General features: G+C 41.6%; 1 protein-coding gene across 1 annotated transcript in view; it reads left to right on the top strand.

Annotated features, from left to right (window-relative positions):
• LOC118369648 (Golgi-specific brefeldin A-resistance guanine nucleotide exchange factor 1-like) overlaps positions 1–16838 on the top strand; it is an 85417-nt gene that overhangs the window by 6112 nt on the left and 62467 nt on the right. Inside the window, exons 2-3 of the mRNA XM_052498244.1 lie at positions 6238–6341; positions 6775–6841. Coding sequence (XP_052354204.1) covers positions 6246–6341; positions 6775–6841 — 163 coding nt within the window. The 5' untranslated portion in view covers positions 6238–6245. The remainder of the gene's footprint in view (positions 1–6237; positions 6342–6774; positions 6842–16838) is intronic.

Raw genomic sequence — 16838 nt, 5'->3', positions numbered from 1 at the left:
TAACCCTGATGTCCTTGCCGTGTCTGAATCCTGGCTCAGGAAGGCCACCAAAAATTCAGAGATTTCCATACCCAACTATAACATCTTCCGTCAAGATAGAACTGCCAAAGGGGGAGGAGTTGCAGTCTACTGCAGAGATAGCTTGCAAAGTTCTGTCATACTTTCCAGGACAATACCCAAACAGTTCGAACTACTAATTTTGAAAATGACTCTCCAGAAATAAGTCTCTCACTGTTGCCGCCTGCTACCGACCCCCCTCAGCTCCCAGCTGTGCCCTGGACACCATTTGTGAATTGATCGCCCCCCATCTAGCTTCAGAGTTTGTTCTGTTAGGTGACCTAAACTGGGATATGCTTAACACGCCGGCAGTCCTACAATCTAAGCTAGATGCCCTCAATCTCACACAAATCATCAAGGAACCCACCAGGTACAACCCTAACTCCGTAAACAAGGGTACCCTCATAGATGTCATCCTGACCAACTGGCCCTCCAAATACACCTCCGCTGTCTTCAACCAGGATCTCAGCGATCACTGCCTCATTGCCTGTATCCGCCACGGAGCCGCAGTCAAACGACCACCATCACTGTCAAACGCTCCATAAAACACTTCTGTGAGCAGGCCTTTCTAATCGACCTGGCCCGGGTATCCTGGAAGGACATTGACCTCATCCCGTCAGTTGAGGATGCCTGGTCATTCTTTAAAAGTAACTTCCTCACCATTTTAGATAAGCATGCTCCGTTCACAAAATGCAGAACCAAGAACAGATACAGCCCTTGGTTCACTCCAGACCTGACTGCCCTCGACCAGCACAAAAACATCCTGTGGCGGACTGCAATAGCATCGAATAGTCCCCGCGATATGCAACTGTTCAGGGAAGTCAGGAACCAATACACGCAGTCAGTCAGGAAAGCTAAGGCCAGCTACTTCAGGTAGAAGTTTGCATCCTGTAGCTCCAACTCCAAAAAGTTCTGGGACACTGAAGTCCATGGAGAACAAGAGCACCTCCTCCCAGCTGCCCACTGCACTGAGGCTAGGTAACACGGTCACCACCGATAAATCCATGATTATCGAAAACTTCAATAAGCATTTCTCAACGGCTGGCCATGCCTTCCGCCGAGGTTGGCTACCCCAACCTCGGCCAACAGCTCCGCCCCCGCAGCTCCTCGCCCAAGCCTCTCCAGGTTCTCCTTTACCCAAATCCAGATAGCAGATGTTCTGAAAGAGCTGCAAAACCTGGACCCGTATAAATCAGCTGGGCTTGACAATCTGGACCCTCTATTTCTGAAACTATCCGCCGCCATTGTCGCAACTCCTATTACCAGCCTGTTCAACCTCTCTTTCATATCGTCTGAGATCCCCAAGGATTGGAAAGCTGCCGCAGTCATCCCCCTCTTCAAAGGGGGAGACACCCTGGACCCAAACTGTTACAGACCTATATCCATCCTGCCCTGCCTATCTAAGGTCTTCGAAAGCCAAGTCAACAAACCGGTCACTGACCATCTCGAATCCCACCGTACCTTCTCCGCTGTGCAATCTGGTTTCCGAGCCGGTCACGGGTGCACCTCAGCCACACTCAAGGTACTAAATGATATCATAACCGCCATCGATAAAAAGACAGTACTGTGCAGCCGTCTTCATCGACCTTGCCAAGGCCTTCGACTCTGTCAATCACCATATTCTTATCGGCAGACTCAGTAGCCTCGGTTTTTCGGATGACTGCCTTGCCTGGTTCACCAATTACTTTGCAGACAGAGTTCAGTGTGTCAAATCGGAGGGCATGCTGTCCGGTCCTCTGGCAGTCTCTATGGGGGTGCCACAGGGTTCAATTCTCGGGCCGACTCTTTTTCTCTGTATATATCAATGATGTTGCTCTTGCTGCGGGCGATTCCCTGATCCACCTCTACGCAGACGACACCATTCTATATACTTTCGGCCCGTCATTGGACACTGTGCTATCTAACCTCCAAACGAGCTTCAATGCCATACAACACTCCTTCCGTGGCCTCCAACTGCTCTTAAACGCTAGTAAAACCAAATGCATGCTTTTCAACCGATCGCTTCTTTGCACCCGCATGCCCGACTAGCATCACCACCCTGGATGGTTCCGACCTTGAATATGTGGACATCTATAAGTACCTAGGTGTCTGGCTAGACTGTAAACTCTCCTTCCAGACTCATATCAAACATCTCCAATCGAAAATCAAATCAAGAGTCTGCTTTCTATTCCGCAACAAAGCCTCCTTCACTCACGCCGCCAAGCTTACCCTAGTAAAACTGACTATCCTACCGATCCTCGACTTCGGCGATGTCATCTACAAAATGGCTTCCAAAACTCTACTCAGCAAACTGGATGCAGTTTATCACAGTGCCATCCGTTCCCGGGACCACCCATACGTAGAATGTATGCACACATGACTGTAAGTCGCTTTGGATAAAAGCGTCTGCTAAATGGCATATATTATTATTATATATTATACCACCCACCACTGCGACTTGTATGCTCTCATCGGCTGGCCCTCGCTACATATTCGTCGCCAGACCCACTGGCTCCAGGTCATCTACAAGTCCATGCTAGGTAAAGCTCCGCCTTATCTCAGTTCACTGGTCACTATGGCAACACCCATCCGTAGCACGCGCTCCAGCAGGTGTATCTCACTGATCATCCCTAAAGCCAACACCTCATTTGGCCGCCTTTCGTTCCAGTACTCTGCTGCCTGTGACTGGAACGAATTGCAAAAATCGCTGAAGTTGGAGACTTTTATCTCCCTCACCAACTTCAAACATCAGCTATCTGAGCAGCTAACCGATCGCTGCAGCTGTACATAGTCTATTGGTAAATAGCCCACCCATTTTCACCTACCTCATTCCCATACTGTTTTTATTTATTTACTTTTCTGCTCTTTTGCACACCAATATCTCTACCTGTACATGACCATCTGATCATTTATCACTCCACCCAGTGCTAATCTGCAAAATTGTAATTATTCGCCTACCTCATGCCTTTTGCACACATTGTATATAGACTCCCCCTTTTTTTCTACTGTGTTATTGACTTGTTAATGGTTTACTCCATGTGTAACTCTGTGTTGTCTGTTCACACTGCTATGCTTTATCTTGGCCAGGTCGCAGTTGCAAATCAGAACTTGTTCTCAACTAGCCTACCTGGTTAAATAAAGGTGAAATAAAAAAATAAAAATACCTGCTAACCTGGATTTCTTTTAGCTAAATATGCAGGTTTAAAAATATATACTTCTGTGTATTGATTTTAAGGCATTGGTGTTTATGGTTAGGTACAGTCGTCCAACGATTGTGCTTTTTTCGCAAATGCGCTTTTGTTAAATCATCCCCCAGCGTTGCATCGATTATATGCAAAGCAGGACATGCTAGATAAACTAGAAATATCATCAACCATGTGTAGTTATAACTAGTGATTATGATTGGTTGTTTTTTATAAGATAAGTTTAATGGTAGCTAGCAACTTACCTTGGCTTCTACTGCATTTGCATAACAGGCAGGCTCCTCGTAGAGTGCAATGAGAGGCAGGTAGTTAGAGCGTTGGACTAGTTAACTGTAAGGTTGCAAGATTGGATCCCCCGAGCTGACAAGGTGAAAATCTGTAATTCTGCCCTTGATCAAGGCAGTTAACCCACCGTTCCTAGGCCGTCATTCAAAATAAGAATGTGTTCTTAACTGACTTGCCTAGTTAAATAAAGGTATAAAAACAAATCGGCAAAATCGGCGCCCAAAAATACCGATTTCCGATTGTTATGAAAACTTGAAATCGTCCCTAATTAATCAGCCATTCCGATTAATCGGTCGACCTCTATTCCATGCCCTCGTTTGGTGATGCGTCGTTCCCCCGAACGACGAGATTCCTGGCAGGCCCGAGGGTCCCATGAGCTAATGAGAGAAATTAACTGTCAATAGCCGCTTTCTCCTTAGCTAGCTAACCATGCCTAGTAAAATATAGCAATCTGTTGGGTAGCCAACTTTGTTTTGGTAGCTAGCTAGCTTACATTGCTTTCCAGCTAACATTACCCCCTACAACATATACAAATAAACATTAACTCGCTTGTTTTTAGTCAAAACAGCAACATGCAATTTCTTACTCTTTATAATCAAAATCCATGTAACATGATCCTTTTAACTACAAAGTTTAACTAGCTAGTAACATTAGTTATTGGCTGTAGTCATTTAAATTAGTGATCTAGCTAGATTGCTTTGTTGACAAATAATAAAACTGCTTCTTACCTTTATTGCGGAATCGCATTCGGAAGGTTGTGGCCTTGGGGTGTAGAGTATTGCAGACTCCGAGTACCGTTTATAAAGTTATCCGTAACCATTTCCAAGGCTTGGTGCGACAAGTAAAAATTCCAGGAGTTGTTCATGGTTTAAAATGACCGCCAGTATAGAACACCCCCAAGGAAGTGGTATGGCAGAGCTTTTAAATTGCGTTCATTTGATTGGTCATGTTCAACCGTCACGTCCTCACTTCTGGTTTTGTTTGTTTGATTGAAATGGTTTCCTTTCAATTGCTACGCCTCTCCCTTTTATTCCTGTGCATTTGTTTGGCTGATTTTGTGCTGGTGTTTCATGAAACTACACTTCCTGTCCCATCAAAACAGGACTTCTGGTACAAGTGCATTGCTCACAATGACTGTATACTGTCACTCCAGCAGAGACGGAAGAGGAAGTGAGACATCTCACTGGCTAATGTTTCTTGGTTCATATACAAGTAGACCAGACCCAGCTGCTATTGCATTGGTGTCTATGAGAGAGCCACCCCTTAAGTTTACCGAAATTATGAAGCCCTGTGCATATTGCCGGTATAAAGTGTAGTTTGCCAGGACTACAGAGACGGTAAATGTGGTAGTACCAGTTTCAAGCAGGCTGCTTTTTAGGAATTAGGCTACTTGGAGATGAAACTATGAGAAATCAAGGGTCATAGCATTGGAAAGTTGAGCGCAAAGCTACTGTTCATTTCTTAAATTCTAGCGGAAAAAACATTTGATAATTCATCATTGTTTATTTGATAAAACAAAAGTAAACACTATCTGTTTGTTATATGAAACTTTACATTGTACTGTGAAACTGTTTGAGGTCTTAATCCCATTTGTCAACCAGCCTTTTTAAATTGGCCTTTAATCAATCAATGTATTTATAAAGCCCTTTTTTTTCCTTCAGCCTGAACAGCCAAAAAGCACATGTAATCGGATATTTCAAGCCACATGCAAATCTGATTCCTGGCCATGCGATTTGTCAGAATGGTCAAATCTAATGTATTTGCCATAAAGTGGTTTTAAACTATTATTTGGCATATCGTGTTGCTTAGGAGCTACTCTGACAGTTTGACAAGGACATGTAGTAGCTAACTAGCTTGTTAATTGTTTACAAGCAAATTAGTGAATGTGTTTTAACTCTAAACAGCTATACCTAGCTAGCCAAAATGGACTAATTTTGAAAGTCGGGTCATTTTATCCTTTGAGGCTTTATTAAACATTTTCTTAAACCTATAATTTTGAACATTGAAAGCATCTGGGAAATGTCAATGGCAGGTATTGTTCTCAGCTTAGCTTGCTATAGAACTTCTGAGTGATAGGAAGCACGAGCAACACCACCAGCAACACCACCAATCAGCCTACACCACTGCTCGCACACCAGTTGTTACTATGACAACTAGCGTAGCCATGTCAGCAAATGACTGCTGTCTGAACACACACATCCGATGTGGTCACTTGTAACTTGCTGTTTTGGACAGTGAGTATTCCAAAACCAATTTGAAAAATAACTGATCTGAGCGTTAAGGCCTGCAGTGTGAACAAGGCTTAAGTCTATCATTCAAAGCTTGCATTTCAGCACTCTCACCCCCCTGTACCAACAACGTCTCCCTGCAAAGACAGGGTATTATTTGTCTACAGTACCTTTCTCTGGCCGGCTTAAAGGTTAATCCAACCATTTTGAGGTACATGGGGAAACTGCTACTCAAATATTAACATACGTCAATCTGATAATGTTCTGCTTGCCCAATTATTTTTTTTTTTTATCTTTAGGTGGTGTCCAGAGATACCATCTGCTTAATGCTGATTTAGCTGTAGGGTCAAATAGTTCAGTGTAGACAGTTGCATTGACTGGCTGGTCTTTGACTACCGAACTATTTTACATTAATTCATTTTATTGCTTTAGAGTAAGAAGTAGGCCTACTGCAAATTGATATAATTTATAGTTTGTCTTCTCAGATATCAGGATGGTCGACAAGAATATATACATTGTCCAAGGGGAGATTATTACTGTTGTAAGTGCCATCAAGAGGAATTCAAGGTGGAATACCCACACTCCTTTGGTAAGTTAATTTGTCTTGGTGAATAAAAATGGAGTAACACTGCTATTTACCAATCTAGGCTTAGTTTGACATAAGACAACCGTTTAGTTTTAATTTGTAGAATTACCTGCTCCAGGAAGTAATGTGACAGACTTGGTACAAAAGGAAGAACGATTCATAAGTTAAGAGATAGATGGGGGATTGTGTTTTCATAATGCTGTCATGGATGTGTTTGTGTAGTGTTCAGGCCTAATCTTCATAAAAAAAACTATACCGTAGCTCTATGCATATGAACATACTCTGAGTAGAAGACAGCCATTGTATTACAATTGTAGGCAGTGTTTTCATTTGAATCAAATCTGCAGCATTTGAATAGTTTCACTTTTTGAGGTTCAAAGTCCTCTCATTCATTTGAGTTGATGCCAATATTGTTTATTGTTTTACCTTTGTACAGGATGAAGAACAAGATCCATTGCTTAACAGCTTCAGCCACCTGAAGGAGACTCTCAACAATATAAAAGGTAATTACGTCATAATGACAAGCACAACACATCACATAAGTGTTGTTGTATTTTGGGAAAATTGTCATGCCATAGGTAGATATCTGTAGTGAAGTCTCCTTTACTAATTCCTGACTAGCCCTCTTCTCTGTATAGTTGACCCATGAGGTCACCATTTCCTCCCTAACAGCATATTATACAGAGATACCGAAGATATGATAACACGTGAAAGTTTATAACAATTATTCAATATACGAGAATTGTCGATAATTGTCTTTGACCATGGAAGCGGACAAGCTTAAAACAAAAGCCAAATTTTCATTTTCAATTTTCCCTTCGCCAATACGTTACATGGATAAATCTCAGCCAGTTGGGACCTTGGGGCTAAACACATTCAGATTGTTATCACAAAGTACCTTCTCCAGCCTGAAGAGTAAACGCATATTTAATCAGGTGTGCAGCAGATTTCCACAGAGAAATAGGCTGGCCTTTCACGTTTGTCAATATTATCTCTCCCAATGTCTTACTGGGGGGGACTACTCAGCTTAATAATTTTAAGAAGTCCCATTGAAACGATATCAATGTTTGCTAATCTTTTATCCAAATTCCTCATTATGAACGAGACGGCAAAGGTAAATGTTAAGCTAAGTTGTGCAAGTGTTCTCCTCTGCACAAAGACGGGAAGATGTGTGCAACTATGAGGCGATGCACAACGCTTCAAGACACTGTTACCTCGGAGCTCTTATAACAACATGCAATTCAGTAAAAAAAAAAAATAATATACTGTATCTATTTGATTTCCCTGCATGTCTTAATATTCTTGTCAAGAATTCCTTGATCGGTTTTGGTTGTGACAATACTTTGTTCTTGATATGTACTACTTATATCAACTATATTTCCTCTGCAGGGCAATATTCTCCTTGTACTCAGACATAAGAATGTTCTATTCTTTATACTTACTTAGTTCTCTTATTCCGGATTGGATATAATTCCACAACAATATTCCACTGGAGTCTCTTGGGCCACCGTTTGTGCATCTCTTCCAGTTCAGCCACCCCTGTCCATCGCCACATATTTGGCCTGCCTCGCTTGTGCTTTCCCGTAGGTGTCCATTCGACGTGGACATTTTCTTGAGGCATCCTCAGCAGTGCACTTATCTGTGCCATCGTATCCTGCCCATCTTGATCTATACTATACTGGTGGAATAAACCTTTTATAGTCCTGAGTTTTCAAAACTATCCTGCATGTTGGCAACACGTTCCATGATGTCTCTTTGCAGAATGGTTGCCAACATGATGCATAGGACAGTTTTAAATTTCATATAGTTTGCTGAGCAAAAGAGGTTTAGTTGTTTCACATACACTAGGTTGGTTAGCCTACCTAGTCTCCTACAGTGCCTTCAGAAAGTATTCATACACCTTGACTTATGCCACATGTTATTGTTACAGCCTGATTACAAAATTGGTTAAATTGTTTTTCTCACCCATCTACACACAATATCCCATAATGCAAAGTGAAAACATGTTTACGTTTTTTTGTGTGCAAATTTGTTGCAAATAAAATATCTAATTTCCGTAAGTATTTACACCCCATGTTAGAATCACCTTTGGCAGTGATTACAGCTGTGAGTCTTTCTGGATAAGTATCTAAGAGCTTTGCACACCTGAATTGTACAATATTTGCACATTATTCTTTTGTTGTTGATCATTGCGAGCCATTTTCAAGGCTTGACATAGATTTTCAAGCTGATTTGTCAAAACTGTGACGAGGCCACTCAGGAGCATTTCAATTTTGTCTTGGTAAGCATCTCCAGTTTATATTTGGTCTTGTGTTTTAGGTTATTTTCCTGTTGAAAGGTGAATTTGTCTCAAGTTTTCCTCTAGGATTTTGCTTGTGCTTGGCTCTATTCTATTTCCTTAAAAAAGCGTCCTTGCCGATGACAAGCATACCCATAACTAGAGGTCGACCGATTAATCGGAATGGCCGATTTTAATTGGGGCCGATTTCAAGTTTTCATAACAATTGGAAATAGGTATTTTTGGGTGCCGATTTGCCTATTTAAAAAAAGTATTAAAAAAAATAACTATTTAACTAGGCAAGTCTGTTAATTAAGAACACATTCCTATTTTCAATGATGACCCAGGAATGGTGGGTTAACTGCCTCGTTCAGGGGCAGAACGACAGATTTTCACCTTGTCAGCTCGGGGGATCCAATCTTGCAACCTTACAGTTAACTAGTCCAACCCAATAACAACCTGCCTCTCTCTCATTGCACTCCACAAGGAGTGCCTGTTACACGAATGCAGTAAGCCAAGGTAAGTTGCTAGCTAGCATTAAACTTAAACTTATCTTATAAAAAACAATCATAATCACTAGTTACCTACTAGCGTGTCCTGCGTTGCATATAACCTGACTGAGCATACAAGTATCTGACTGAGCGGTGGTAGGGAGAAGCAGACGTGTAAACATTCATTCAAACAGCACTTTCGTGCGTTTTGCCAGCAGCTCTTCATTGTGCGTCAAGCATTGCACTGTTTATGACTTCAAGCCTATCAACTCCTGAGATGAGGCTGGTGTAACCGAAGTGAAATGGCTAGCTAGTTAGCGCGCTAATAGCGTTTCAAATGTCACTCGCTCTGAGCCTTCTAGTAGTTGTTCCCCTTGCTCTGCATGGGTAACGCTGCTTCGATGGTGGCTGTTGTCGCTGTGTTGCTGGTTCGAGCCCAGGGAGGAGCGAGGAGAGGTACGGAAGCTATACTGTTACACTGGCAATACTAAAGTGCCTATAAGAACATCCAATAGTCAAAGGTTAATGAAATACAAATGGCATAGAGGGAAATAGTCCTATAATTCCTATAATGATTACAACCTAAAACTTATCAACTGGGAATATTGAAGACTCATGTTAAAACGAACCACCAGCTTTCATATGTTCTCATGTTCTGAGCAAGGAACTGAAACGTTAGCTTTCTTACATAGCACATATTGCACTTTTACTTTCTTCTCCAACACTTAGTTTTTGCATTATTTAAACCAAATTGAACATGTTTCATTATTTACTTGAGGTTAAATTTATTTTATTGATGTATTATATTAAGTTAAAATAAGTGTTCATTCAGTATTGTTGTAATTGTCATTATTACATATTTTTTTAATCGTCCGACTTAATCGTTATCGGCTTTTTTGGTCTTCTAATAATCCCTATCGGCGTTAAAATCATAATCGGTCGACCTCTACCCATAACATGATGCAGCCACCACCATACTTGAAAATATGAAGAGTTGTACACTGTTTGTGTTGTTTGATTTGCCCCAAACACACATCTTTGTATTTTGGACACAAAGTTGTTTTCTTTGACACATTCTAAGCAGTTTTACTTTAGTGCCTTATTACAAACAGGATGCATGTTTTGGAGTATTTTTTTATTCTGCACAGGCTTCCTTCTTTTCACTCTGTCAATTAGGTTAGTATTGTGGAGTAACTATAATGTTGTTGATCCATCCTCACTTTGCTCTTATCACAGCCACAACTCTGCAACTGTTTTAAAGTCACCATTGGCCTCATGGTGAAATCCCTGAGCGGTTTCCTTCCTCTCCGGTACTGAGTTAGGAAGGACTCCGGGCGCCTGTATCTTTTTTGTGACTGGGTGTATTGATACACCATCCAAAGTGTAATAACTTCACCATGCTCAAACTGACATTCAATGTCTGCTTATTTTTTTTTACCTGTAGGTGCCCTTTGCGAGGCATTAGAAAACCTCCTTGGTCTTTGTGGTTGAATCTGTGTTTGAAATTCACCGTTTGACTGAGAGACCGTACAATTATCTGTATGTGTGGGGTACATAGATGAGGTAGTAATTCAAAAATCATGTTAAACACTATTGCACAAAGTGAGTCCATGTACCTTATGTGACTTGTTAAGCACATTTCTACTGCTGAACTTCTATAGGCTTGCCATAAAAATGTAATACGGAGGGCATAGGTTAAATGCGGAAGACACAATTCAGTTGAAGTTATTTAGGCTTGCCATGCATGACAAAGGGGTTGTATATTTATTGACTCAAGATGACATTTCAGCTTTCCATTTTTTTATTAACTTAAAATAATAATAATGTAAAAACAATTCCACTTTGACATTATGGGGTATTGTGTGTAGGTCAGTGACACAATCTAAATGTAATACATGTAAAATGTAGGCTGTAACACAACAAAATGTGGAACAAGTCAAGGGCTGTGATTACTTTCTGAAGACGTGTGGTGTGTGGTTTCAGAGCAGAATTACTGAATGCTAACTTCAGCCGATTTTGTTTTCTGGTCGGAATCTTTACATTTCACTTATTTTGCCCACTACGTTACTGTAGTGTAAATTCACATCAAATTCAAGTGTTGATCTCCTGATTTATCAAAAAAGCAAGCAAGCTTTTAACCCTTATTTTACAAGGTAAGTTGAGTAGGAACATATTACAATTTTCATATTTGTTTTACAAATGTTGGGAGAAGGATGCAAAATGTTATATGAAGTCATCTTTTCGATGTGCCATTCTAGATGGTCTACAAGATATTGTGTGTTTGTATTGCCCTTCTCATAGATATTCATGGCTATGTGTTCAAGCAATCAGCTTAGACTGTGAGTGGTGTATGTATGGCTTGGCTCATATTTCTCATCTTGGGGCTATAGTTTGTAAATGCTAGACATAAAGATTTTGGCTGTCCTGAGTTCCTTGTTTCCACCAGGGATTTTGTTTTCCCTACTCTACTGATCAGTCGGTCAGTAGAGTATGGGATGGCAAGTTGCTTTCAAGTTATTTAAACGTTTATGGTAACTAGTCTATGGCATCTCTATTAAACGGGTATCTCTAGTGCCATATAGGGTTCACATGCAACAACCCCATTAGAACCCCTGACCCCCATTCTGTCTCTCTATCAACATCTGTAATGATTGATCATTTGGAGTGGCTGTGTTGTGTGGATTTAATGGAGTGGTGCTAGCTGATGGTCTCCGGTGAGCCAACTCTGCGGTCAAGCCTTTGTGTCGTCATGCCTTTGCAATGGGAGTCCTGGCAGCTCCACAGCCCCAGCCGCAGCAGTAGCAGCTAGTGGAGAGACAGAACACATGGAGCCTGCGGCCACGGTCTCAGCCCCCTCCAGGCATAGTGCTTCCTCAAGGGAATGCCACTGCCTCGAGATGGACAGGCACGGCTGCGACAGAGGCCTGGGAGGAATCCGCCACGCTTTTTCACCCCCCCCCAAGAACACCAAAGGCCTTGTTAGTGTTCCACAGCTAGCATTGGCAAGTGTTGTTATATTTTGTTTAGCTACTTTGATTCGACAGAGGTAGATGCTATAGTCTCTTGGTTGCCAGTTAGATTAGTTTACAGAACAAGTTCAGCCAAAGTTACCATTCTTTAAAAAACATTGGGAAACTTCTGACAATGCTGGAATATTATTGTAATAGTTGAATATTTTTTTGTTATCCCATGTTGTGACTTCCGTTTGAGCAGACTGACTTAATTGTACAGTATTTGTTTTTCCATCTTGTTTTGTCGTTCTAATGTGTTTTGACATGACATTTCCAATGGACAAACAGTAGGGGGGTTAAGAGATGTTATTGCCTCCTTAACCCCCAATTTTGTGCGTATTTGGCTCTCTTACACGGTATGCACCTGTCCTGGTGCGAGATGAAAGCCTGGAAAAAGCACATCAAATAACCAGGCCAAAGCCCAACTCTGTGTTTGACTGACTGATCAATGTGTTTTTGTTTCTGTGTGAATTCTTCTGGGTGGGCTGTGTAGTGGTGCTCTGAGGCTGCAGTGGTCCAGCTGTCTGCTTAATGAAAGCCCAGTAATTCCATTCACACTGTGTATCTTAGCTCCTCGAACAACAAAAGCAACCAGCAAAGGAAATGTGGATTAGTCCCGAAAGGTTTCTCAGCCACTTTCTCCCCGTTAAAGGTTCTGTTCTCTTTCCTCTGTTCTGCCAGCGTGATTGGCAGGGCCATGTGCCATGGCACAGTGCAGCTGGAAGTATATCATCTGCAATTTTAGTTGGGTAAATATAGCAGGGAGTCTTGTCAAGCAGAGAGATAAATTGTTCTGGGAAAGGAAGTGTTGTCTCTCTTTCTGGAAGAAAAAAAGTTTCCTACAACTTCTGGAAGGAGGGTTTCTCTTTATTTCAAACAAAGAGAACACAGTTATGGAGCCTGGGCCAGTGGTGAAGCATTTGCCATGCCTCCACCCCACCTTCTCACACCACCCCTCTCTTCCCTAGGGGAAGTAGGCCCAATATCTCCTCTTTGGATGGGATGTTTTGGATTTCTACAAATGCTTAATCTTCCATCACTAAGCTCATTCAACCCATATAATTTAGTGCTTTCCACAGATTTAGGATCTGCATCTGCATCTTTAGACTTGAACTGCTTGTTTGCAAACAATGAAAGGGTAGACTTTCCCCCTTTTGTCTCATAGGATATGTCTTCAAAAAATGAATGAAACACAGCAGGACTTGTTGACTCTACAGTTTCAAGGAGGGGAATTATTTGTACTTGAGTATCTCAATAAGGACTATTTATTTAGCCAAACGCTCCCTGCTTACTATTCAAAATGTCATTCAATTTGTGTGCAATTAATTTTTTTTTAAAGCCAGCAGTTTCAGTCAACTGTTAGTACCGCAACCAAATACCATTTTGTGTTGTCATTGACTGTTTTGGGTATGACATTTTATGTCTCCAGTGGTCATTGCAGATCATATTTACATGTTAAATTGGAATGTTCTATATTCACTCCAAGCCTGGTTTGGGCTCTTGTCTGCCTTAATGCCTATGAGATGTAGCTATGGTTTGCCAGTGCTGTCCACTAATCATTGAACTTCTGGGTAAGTAAGTGGGCCAGTGATGACAAGGATAACCATGAGGACTTGTGTTGGGTAATCCCGGCACTACACTGGAATTACAAACAAGCAACTAATAGTGACAAATTGTCACTGTGACATATTTGGTAATGCCTATTAAGATATGCTGTCCATATTTTCTAATTGAAGCCATAGGCAGTGGATGTTTTACAACATCCCAAAAGGCAAATGCATTGTTTTGATGTGTAGATTGAATCGGATCTCTCCCGTGACATTGGCAGGGAAGTGTTCTATAAAGGATCCGTGTTTAACATCAAACAGACAAATCTGTCTCAATCCCCTGTTGAATAATTCTGTGGATTTATATTGGTTGTACAGTGGTCGACTATACCTCTGAGAGGTAGGAAAGAAGAGAGCAGGGTGAACACATTCATTCACACGTATCCCCCCCCTCGTCTTACCTTATTTTCTAGATTTTGTTATGCACAAGTCATTCCCAGCCTCAGCTTTCTAAATCTTTAAATCTTCTTTTTTTTTTTTTCATCTCCCTTTTTCCTTTACAGCGAAGGTCAGATTTTTGACAAGTCTTCAGAGAGAGCAGTCGGTCTAAATCTCCTCATTTTTATTCATACAAATTCAGGTTTAGAGATTTCAACACCCACAAGATCCAAAGCCAGACCGGCCTTTGACTGACAGCTCTTTCCCTTTTTTCCAAACACTAACGAAATTCACAGGCACACCTCTAATGGACTGGAATCACCAGAAAGGCACCAGTGGTTGATAGTGGAAGCGTAGAGTGAATGCCGTAGCGATGATTTGATCAGTCGCAGACTGACCTTTTCGGTAATTACCTCGCTGTCCCATGAGCAAAGGACAATGCAGAGACAATTTTGCTAGGAGTGGCAAAATTTGGCAAGGGAGCACATTTTAATCGTTATTTTAGTCTCAAACACTATGTTCATGATTTCATCCCTTTTAATGGTAGTTGAAGTGTATACTGATATTTTTTTTTTTTTTAAAGTTTAGTGTCTTAGGCTATTATCCAGGTCCGCAGGTTAGTTGTTTTGTAAGGCTATTTTATTCCTATAGTTCATTATTGAAGGATTAACAGTCATGTGTTTTACGTTATCCATGAAATGCATACGATCCCACACATGTACCTCAGTGTTTCCTTTCGTTTTTTGTTGTTGCAGCAGTGTCAACGGGTTGCGCGTGGGGAGTTAGGCTCACCTTAAATCGGTCCGGAATTGGCGGCAGAGAGAAATTAGCTGTTTTCAGCTAATTTCCTTTTTATGCATTTTTCTATGGAGCTGAGAGAATGTTGCAGTGTGAAAGTACATTTCCTGAAGTTCTACACATTTTGACATTGCCAATTCTGTGTTCTTATGCTCAAACATTATAACAAATCAGGGCTGTGGGCATGTAGCCGGCGTGACCGGTCAGTAATCCAGCCATGCCAAAAATGATCCTAAATTCATGGTTCTTAGAATTGTTCCATTCTCCCTGAATGTCTAGATTTAATTTTGGTGCTTGCTAGTTCTCAGATTATATTATTGAAAAATAATTAGGTCAATCATCTTTTCTACATATTTTGTCTGGTGTTAGTCATTGGAAGTTTATACTGAAAGCTTTTTTTTTTTTTTTTTTTTACCCCAGCCTGGCGCTAAATGAATTTCCGTGTTCATTTAGCACCGCTGTTAAATTCATACAGGGAAACACTCATTGTACAGTCTCGTCCATCAATAAGTAGGAACAAGCACACACTCGTAGTTCAAGGTCAAGTGTGTTCGTGTGTGCCGTCTTGGCCACACAGCTGTGCTCAGGCAGCCGTGGCCAGGCCTCTGAGGGCCGTAGCCTGTGCACGTGGGAACCGACTGTGCCCTTTGGGTCCTCTGCGCTCCTCCGCCACCTGATATCCGCACATATATCATACTCAATTGAACCGCCAGAATGCAGTTAGCAAATGCCAAGTAAGAAGAAGAGCCATAATTCATAACGCTCAGTCACTTATGCAAATATGTTTACATATGAAAGCATTTTGCCCAGTGGAATTGCCTGTGTGAACTTCATTACATTTCCCCAGTACGCTGTGGGCTTACCACTGAGATTGTGATGAGGGAGGGTTTTATTCTCAGTCCCAGCTTTGAAGTTATTTTTATTGCTCTGTCAAAAATACAATAATTACTAAGGATAGTGTTGTCAGAGTCATTTTAATACCCTGGTCATTTTCCTGACGTTTGATATTTTACCTATTTATAACACCCAATCCACTAGTCTTCTTGTGTGTAGGCATTTTGAATACCGGTTGTGTGCTATTGAAATTAATTCTGTAAAGTGGCCTATATTTGCTTATCCCATCCCTTGAGAGCATGTGGATTCTCATTAACCCCTGTGCTATACCGGAGATTTAAAGGTAAGGGGAACATTTTACTCTTTGACTGTGAATGTCAGAAGGAAACATTTGTGTGGGCCCAGTGCTGAAGTACAGCAAGTGTTTGACCCTGTGAGGAATTTACAACTGCTGTCCCCTGAGGAGCGAGGCTTCCTTTCCATTGCGCCAAAAACTTGAGACCCTGGTTTCCATTACAGAGAGATGGTGTCCTGTCCGCTACTTCTCCCAACCTTTCATCTGTCCCCGTCCATGGGAAAGGTGGGATGCTTAGCACCCTTGTAGGGTTAATGCCCCAGTCCGGGTGGGATGGGCATAGGGTTAAACCTTTTTAGGAACAGTACTCAAGCTTTCATTATTGGGTGCTTGGAAGTTTATTGGGTTCACTATTAACCCAAAGGAATGGCAAAATGTTGGACAACTTTCACAATAAGTCATAGGAAGTTGAAACCTTGAGGCTTTAATACAGTACAAAAGTAATATGGGCCATTTTATGTTTAGACCCTGTAAGCAAGCCGACTATGACCAGCAGAGCAGTGTTCGCTGGGATGTGGTCCATTGTGGGTGCGTTAGGCCTTTTGGTCCATCGTCGTTAAAGCGCCCATCAAATGGCCATGATTAATCGGGGTCCTCTCCATAGACAGGCTGCCACCTAGTGCTGGTTAGTAGCTGTAAATCTGGCCAGTTAACAGTGCTCTAACCGGGGACTGACAGGCAGGGCTTAGGCAACTGTTGTCCTGTTTCAGAGCCTCAACAATGTGCTGAGTGGATGGAGAGTCCCACC

Source organism: Oncorhynchus keta, chromosome 36, assembly GCF_023373465.1.
Source record: "Oncorhynchus keta strain PuntledgeMale-10-30-2019 chromosome 36, Oket_V2, whole genome shotgun sequence".
NCBI classification, from domain to species: Eukaryota; Metazoa; Chordata; class Actinopteri; order Salmoniformes; family Salmonidae; genus Oncorhynchus; species Oncorhynchus keta.
The sequence above is the reverse complement of the archived record's forward strand: the minus strand, read 5'-3'. Positions and strand labels throughout refer to the sequence as shown.